Raw genomic sequence first — 7615 nt, forward strand, 5'->3', positions numbered from 1 at the left:
CAATCGCGCTGTCGGCCGCCCCCACCTCCAACTGCGCCGCCGCTGGCCCCTACCACCACCGGTGCTGCGACCAGGCCCAATCTTCAACCACGTCGCCGTCGAGGCCCGACTTCCAAACGCGTCAGCGCCGGGCCCCTACCTCCACTCACGCTACCACCGGGCCCTGACAAGCGGCCCTCCGGCTAACCACCGCTTCCCCTCCCACCGCACGTGCCCTCCGGCCAACTACAGCCTCCCCACCCCGTCCCACTCATCTCCCGGCCAACCATCCCCTCCCCATCCCTCTGACCTCAACCTGCAACTGGTGGTGGTCTCGACCTGCAGCAGGGGGGGTCTCGACCTGTAGCTGGTCCGCTGATAGGGATCATCTTCTCTTGCAGAGATCCATCGACGTTCCTTGCTGATGGCTGCCCGAGCTATGAGAATAATCGGCCTCCAACCGCCTCGGCCGCTCACCAACACGCCCACCTGCAGTTCAGGTATTTCCTAGCCGATGCTAATCGCGGCCACTGCCCCTTACAAGCTGTCTCTCATCTAGAGCTTGTTAGTACAACGGTTGTCCCATGCATTACTCGCTTAAAAATTTATTCATGGATGCCACCAAGAACCCATGCCTATGCTCTCTCTCTCTCAATTTGTTGAAACATATAGCAATCTTCTTGTGTACTATTTGACTTTATGGCCAAGTTTTCTGTGTACGTGATGCTACTAATCTAATATTGGAAAAGATTTCCCATGAGATGAGTGTGTATCAGGGTTGAAAATTTTATTTTAAGATCCTCTAGTGGTCTTTGAGGACTCAAATCATGTATTCTGTACACATGAGTGAATTTCAGTTTGCTGGAGAAGAGACATTGCCATGGCCGATGTTGGCTGTTCGTGCATGGACGTGACTGTATTCCATTTGAAAACCTGGGAGCATGCCCAAAAAGTTCAGAAATATCAATGGTAGAAGTTAGAATATTTGGAGGTTGATGCTTCGTGTGTGTATACATGGGTGCACATTTTCTTTTTCATGATATGTAGTTCAACAATGCCATAAATTCCTCCAGAATTTGTTCCATTTAGCAATTTGTGTTATGATGATTTGGTACTTTTTGTTTACAAAAAAATGCCATTTTTGCAGCAAAATGTTTGTGAAAAAAATGTAGTGAAAAATTGTGCTCTCAAGAGTGTTTAATATGCTCACAAAAAGTGTTTTGATGAATTGGTTTATTTGAAGTTCAATCTGGTTTGTTGAAGAAGGTCGACTCTATCCTGGACAGCACACAGCCTCCTCCCAGTGGGGCCCATCACGCTCAGGTCGTTCGTCGCTGCCACCTCCGGCCGTTCAACTACGCAGCGCTAAGACGTTCATCGCCATCAGAAACAGCGACGAGCACGAAGACACCCCCTCATGCTCAGTGCTCTGTCCGGCATAACACAAGAAGTTCATGTAAAACAGCTGCGAACATTCAGGTACATCAAAGAATATACTCATGTGCATATAGATGAGTTCTCACCTACCCATTTTGCTCTCGATGGTGCTGCTGTAGTTCAGCTTGAGTGTGTGAGAGAGATTCGCTGATGTTGTTGCCCTTGTTTTTTCTGTGAGAGATTAGCTCGCCCCTCCTCCATCGATGGCCTACACCGGCCGCTAGAACCCGTCCAGGTGCTGGTCGTCATCCTCTATCTTCAATTACGAGTCAGCAACAATGCTGCGAATAGAAAGGTCAGCATCTGGCCCTCTAGAAGTTCAGTTTGTTGTTTTTCTGAAGTTTTTAAATTGGACTATAACCGTGTATATTTTGCAGGGCCCTGTGAAGTTCAATTTGTTTTGCTTTTCGAAGTTCAGTTTGTTGATTTTCTGAAGTTTGGATTGTTAATTTTTTTGAAGAGAAAGGTTGATTCACTTGCACTCCTCTATCTAGTCCTGTGTGGTGATATCCTCGACTCCTTGGTTCGGAGCTAGCAGCGGTTCTTCAACTTCCCTACTGCGTTGTCGCGATTGTTGGTAAATAATCCTTGTTCTACTATTGCCTTATAGTAATGCTGGATGGGTTCCCCCTTGTTTTGGAACCATAATAATACAAGTTTGTCTCTGCGCTCCTGTTCCTGTGATTACAATAGCAGAGAAAAGTACCAAGGGTCAGAACCAAACCAGAGTGAACCATACCAATTAGAACATGGTCATTTGGAACCAACTCTAATCGTTTGTTCATCTAACTGCAACAGAGCCAAATTTTATACTTTGTTCATCTACGGTGCCAAGTTGAGCGGACGCTGTAGCACTCGAGAAGATGGGGAGAGGATGTGTGGTGAAGAGAAAACATAGGGTTTCAAAATTGTCCATTGGTGGTAGCATCTAATCATTTTATCCAAAGTGTAACGGACATGTGTATGTATGTACAGTAGCATATTTTAGTCGAACCGAGTTATTTTTTTAATGCACGAAGTTTGTGCAGCCAAAAAAACATGTATTAAACCGGTTTTTGTGTATTTTTCTAACCTTTTCTACACCTTTCTACGAGATGTGCAAATCCCAGGCAGTTCATCTTTGCCACCATTGGTCGTCCAATGATGCAGGCCCATGTCGTTCACTGCTGTATCACCAACCTGCTGCTCTTGTGTTGGTGGACATCAACTTGTTGTCTTGTAGTAATGAATCAGATAGCTAAACTTCTATAGCTGATGTCTCTTCTTCAATTTCCGTCGTCCGAGAGGATCTGTAGGCAGCGGTGTCCTTCTCAGTGACACCCCCTAATTGCAAAATGAAAAATCTCATCAGTTTCATTTAAAAAGAGCAGCCCTTCCTATTATGTCGAGCAATTCACTTGTCAAAATTTTGTATCCATATTTTTGGGCCTCATGATGCCTAGTAGTTTGCATTATTCACCGATGCACCGCTCTTCTCTGGAGCAGAAAGACAGAAGTTCATCCTAACAACCTATATGGTTCAATGTGTATACTAAATGAAGGAAAAAGCAATAGTAGGTGTCCAGCAGCATCAGTGTGTGGCTGCCTATAATTCTTATATGTGCACACGCATGTTGTGCACACGAGCATTAGTACGAGGAAAATGGAGACCGGTCAGCGCAATAAGTTTAAAAAAAATTGAGCAAGAAGTTCAAATAAAAAAGTACTTCAAAAACCATTATAAAAATGGATTTTTATCGTTTAAAAAATGGAGAAGTCCAAATTAAAAAGAGGAACATTTCAAAAGAATTTATGAAAAAAATCCCCGTTATAAAAAAACTAGAAGTTCAAATTAGAATAAAAGGAACAAGTAAAAAAGTTTTAAAAAATCCCGTTTCTTAAAAAACTAGAAGTTCAAATTTAATTAACGGAGTAGTAAAGTTGCGCGTTTTCAAAAGCTTATTCATGTGCAGCAGAAGTTCAAGTCAAACTAATGGGGCGATTCAGCGCTTATTCTTGAAAAAGTGGAGAAAATTATGCATGCTCTCTAGGTCAAAAGTTTGGCTTTAATTTATGTTTTGCGAAGGTCAAAATGTTGTGTTTGAGAAGGTCAAGTGTGTTATCTCAGCAAGTTCAAAATAAATTTAAACATGCAAGAAAACAAAAAGGGGGAAGTTCAATTTCTAAAGATGACGCGGTTCAACGTGTAAACCAATGTTGAAAGAGAACAAAAAGAAAATGAGAAGTTCAATTTCTAAAGATGAAGCGGTTCAACGTGCAACCCAATGTTGAAAGAAAACAAAAAGAAAGGAGAAGTTCAATTTCTAAAGATGACGTAGTTCAACGTGCTAAACAATGTTGAAAGAAAATAAAAAGAAAAGGAGAAGTTCAATTTCTAAAGATGACGCGGTTTGATGTGCAAACCAATGCAAAAAAACACACAAAAATGTTGTTTTGGTGTCTTAAAATATTTTTATTCATAAAAAAGATTAAGAAAAAAACCAGGAAGTACATATTAAAAAGATGGAGAAGTTCGATGATTATAGAAAACTCAAATTTCCCTCATTATGAAACAAATGGAAGCAAGAAGTTCAAAAATAAAATAACAAGAAGTTCAACTTTTAAAAATGGAGCGCTTCAAAATTCACAAAAAAAGGATTAAGAAATTCAGATTAATATTTATAAAAAACTTAGATATTTTCACGTAACCGAGAGAAGTTCAGGTTGATAAACTACCAGAAGTTCATGTTCTACACGGTGTGCATTTTGTATTAAAAAAGAATACAAATGCAAAGGCTAAATTTGTTGTCTTTTTAAATTCAAGTACTCCGTCGGAGAAATTTAAAAAATTATTGTGAGAGAGGTTTGTACAACAAGAATATCATTTGTGTAACACTGACGAATGGATGAGAAAATTACAGACGAAAATACACCACAGAAGTTCAACGTAAAAACAACATGAAGTTCAACTACTACGCTAAATGAATTTCAGATGAAAAACTTTTAAAATCGTCACGAGTATGAAAAAACGATCAACATGGAAAAGTTGCATGCTTACAACAGCTTTCCATTGGCATATCACTTGCTCAATTCCGGTGAGTGGATGGAGAGCTACGAGCAGTGGATGGAGATCTACGAGCAAAAAAAACACGTGAAAAACAGAGTGAAGTTCAAGTAGACATGCCGAGAAGTTCAGGTTCTTCACGCGGTGCATTTTCGAATAATCTGTTTCGCGATAAAGGCGAAACGAATGATCTCGCCATTTTCGAAATTACTTGAAAACGGCCAGGATTCAGAGAAAACCATCAACATGAAAAAGTTTCGCATTTTCCGTAGCTTTTCAGCGGTATATTATTTGCCCCATTCCGATAAAGTTTGTAGAAATGACGGCAAAAATACGTTTTTAACCATTTTCAAAACTAACATAAAACCGTAATGAATTAGGAGAAACAATATATACAAAAAAGTTTCACATTTCTTCAAGCTTTCCAACGCCATATCATTTGCTACATTTGGACGTACGGTTAAAAAATTAGCTCGAAAATACGAACTCGGTGGAACTTGTACCGTTTTCTAAATTACTTTTAAACCATTCAAAATTAGAAAAAACTTTTAACATAAAAAATTAGCGCATTTTCATAAGCTTTCCAACGCCATATTATTTGCCTCAATTGGATTAGCCGTTTAGAAATGACATCGAAAATACGAACTCGGGTGTTTGGTTTGTGAAATTTTACGATTTTCCGAATTACTCTTTAACCGTAGGGAATTAGAGAAAACTTTCAACATGTGGAAGGAGCGGTTTTGCAGCAGCTTTCCAACGCCATATTATTTGCCTTATTCTGATAAACGGTTTAAAAATGCGATCGAAAATATGATTCACGTTTTTTATATGAAGAAAAAACGGTTTTCAAAACTGCTCTTAAACCGCTTACATTTTGCCAAAAATTCAACTTGGGTCATGATACTGATGTCCATAGCTATCCAACGGTATATCGCAAGCCCCATTTGGACACCTTTTAGCTGAAGTTCAACCTAGTACTCGGGGAAGGTCAGGCGCGTTACTCGGGAAGTTCATGTTGTGATCAGAATATTATTTTGATCCCGTGATCAGAATAGTGTTTATGTATATATATATATACTGCACATCATCTCCATCATCATTATCAGTACATCCTGCGCAGGTGAGTTAGGATGCACTTGATCCCAGAAAGGTATCTATCCTTCAAACCAAAGGAGTGCTTCAAACTAACAACAATACATAATATCCAACAAAAGAGGGCCGTGCTACAGTAGCAGAATACATGGCTCAGTCTACATATCAGTACGAATCAAGTTGTGCATATTTTCTGTTGGCATGAACCACATCGCCGCATGTCGGGTTTGCAAAAGCCATCCATCGCATGGAAGTTTGATGCCTTTCACACACTGAAGATTATCTAGCAACAAGCTGTGTCGACGAATCTCTGGATATGGTGATTCATGAAACCCATGGTATGATGTGTAAACACAGTCCCCCCTGGCAAATGGAAGTTGCATAGCACGGTAATCATCGCCGGTGATATGATCGATGATTGGTTGGATGATCGGATAATTGAGCCCGAGGAACATGGAGTGGTTGCCGAGGCTGTAAACCCGCCTCCAGTTGAATACGCCTGGCCCAACGGAGCTGGGATCTTTCTCGAACACGAAGCAGCCATAGCCATCAATGTCACGAACTCCCCAGGCATTGTACTGCATGTGGTTTGATGAAATGGTTTGGTTAATTTGGTACATGCAAACGAGCATCAAATGACCACCGTCAGCTGAACGAGCGATAAACCACCACCCATCGGCTGGTATGATTCCAGGTCCTGGAATCATGAAGGCCAGCGCATTTGCGTCTGCTGCAACAATTCAAATTGGAGACCAAAAGGAAAAAAATAAACAATCATGTTCAGAGTATGTGTGGAATTAAGATTATTATAACAGTGACACATATCATAGACAGGGAATTGCAATGCCGTGGTCATAATCATACCCCAAGTTAAAAAAATAATCCAATGGCTTTCATATTCTAGCAATATATCATGGTTCAAACATCATGTAACAATGAGAGGAAAACATATATGACATGGCCTACTCATATTCTACCATAGCACTTACTACAGTTATCATATCAACTCTAAGCAATAACATGCGTTGTTATAAAAATCCTGGAAATGAGAGTAACATATAGCAATCATGAGGTTATACTCATAATATCTATTCTAATAATCATTAGATACCAATTGTTCTCATATCAACTCTAACAATAACATGTGTGGTTATAAAAATCTAGGAAATGAGAGGAACATATAGCAATGATGTGGTTATAGACATACTATATATTCTAAATTTGTAACAATGAACAGGCAGTCGTATTCTTAAGGTAAAGAAGAGATGAGATAGAACAATTACACGATGATAGATTCCACCAGTATAGGCAGCTAATATGTGCGTCGACCGCATAAATGATGCCATCGTGCACTATAGCATCAGACAGAAGTGTTGGGTAAAGAGGATCGACGATGAGCCATAACCATGTATGGCGACCAGATTCCAGATAGACTAATCCCATGTTGAACACGGCAATGAGCTTGTAATCCATGTAGTCTTCTGATGGTGTGGGCTGATACATCTCCAACGTATCTATAATTTTTGATTGCTCCATGCTTTTATATTATCTGTTTTGGATGTTAATGGGCTTTATTTTACACTTTTATATCATTTTTGGGACTAACCTATTAACCGGAGGCCCAACCCAAATTGCTGTTTTTTTGCCTATTTCAGTGTTTCGCAGAAAAGGAATATCAAACGATGTCCAAACGGAATGAAACCTTCGGGAACGTGATTTTCTCAACAAACGTGATCCAGGAGACTTGGAGTGGGCGTTAAGAAACAATCTAGGAGGCCACGAGGCAGGGGGCGCGCCTACCCCCCTGGGCGCGCCCTCCACCCTCGTGGGCCCCTTGTTGCTCCACCGACCTACTTCTTCCTCCTATATAAGTCCACGTACCCCGCAAACATCCAGGAGCACCACGAAAACCTAATTCCACCGCCGCAACCTTCTATACTCGAGAGATCCCATCTTGGGGCCTTTTCCGGAGCTCCGCCGGAGGAGGCATTGATCACAGAGGGCCTCTACATCAACTCTGTGGCCTCTCTAGTGATGTGTGAGTAGTTTACTTCAGACCTTCGG

At 40.9% G+C, this 7615-nt stretch overlaps 1 protein-coding gene across 2 annotated transcripts; it reads left to right on the forward strand.

Moving 5' to 3' along the window:
- Window positions 1–241: 241 nt before the first annotated feature.
- On the forward strand, window positions 242–2506 carry LOC125517659. 2 transcript variants are annotated; one of them, XM_048682867.1, is made up of 4 exons: window positions 242–304; window positions 381–479; window positions 1223–1458; window positions 1595–2506. In XM_048682867.1, the coding sequence occupies exons 2-4, from the start codon at window positions 404–406 to the stop codon at window positions 1949–1951; spliced, it is 669 nt and encodes a 222-aa protein (XP_048538824.1). In that variant the 5' UTR covers window positions 242–304; window positions 381–403; the 3' UTR covers window positions 1952–2506. The 2 variants fall into 2 exon arrangements, with proteins under 2 accessions (XP_048538824.1, XP_048538825.1); XM_048682868.1 differs by lacking the exon at window positions 242–304 and having other exon boundaries at window positions 358–479; window positions 1602–2506.
- The last annotated feature ends 5109 nt before the right edge of the window (window positions 2507–7615 follow it).

This window comes from Triticum urartu, chromosome 6 (genome assembly GCF_003073215.2).
Source record: "Triticum urartu cultivar G1812 chromosome 6, Tu2.1, whole genome shotgun sequence".
Taxonomy (NCBI): Eukaryota; Viridiplantae; Streptophyta; class Magnoliopsida; order Poales; family Poaceae; genus Triticum; species Triticum urartu.

Excerpts from the sequence above, each read along its gene's own strand:
- LOC125517659 (XM_048682867.1), top strand. The coding sequence starts at position 404 with ATGGCTGCCCGAGCTATGAGAATAATCGGCCTCCAACCGCCTCGGCCG. Across the intron at positions 480-1,222 it reads CACGCCCACCTGCAGTTCAG|TTCAATCTGGTTTGTTGAAG; the intron begins GTATTTCCTAGC and ends GTTTATTTGAAG. Across the intron at positions 1,459-1,594 it reads AAACAGCTGCGAACATTCAG|AGATTAGCTCGCCCCTCCTC; the intron begins GTACATCAAAGA and ends TTTTTCTGTGAG.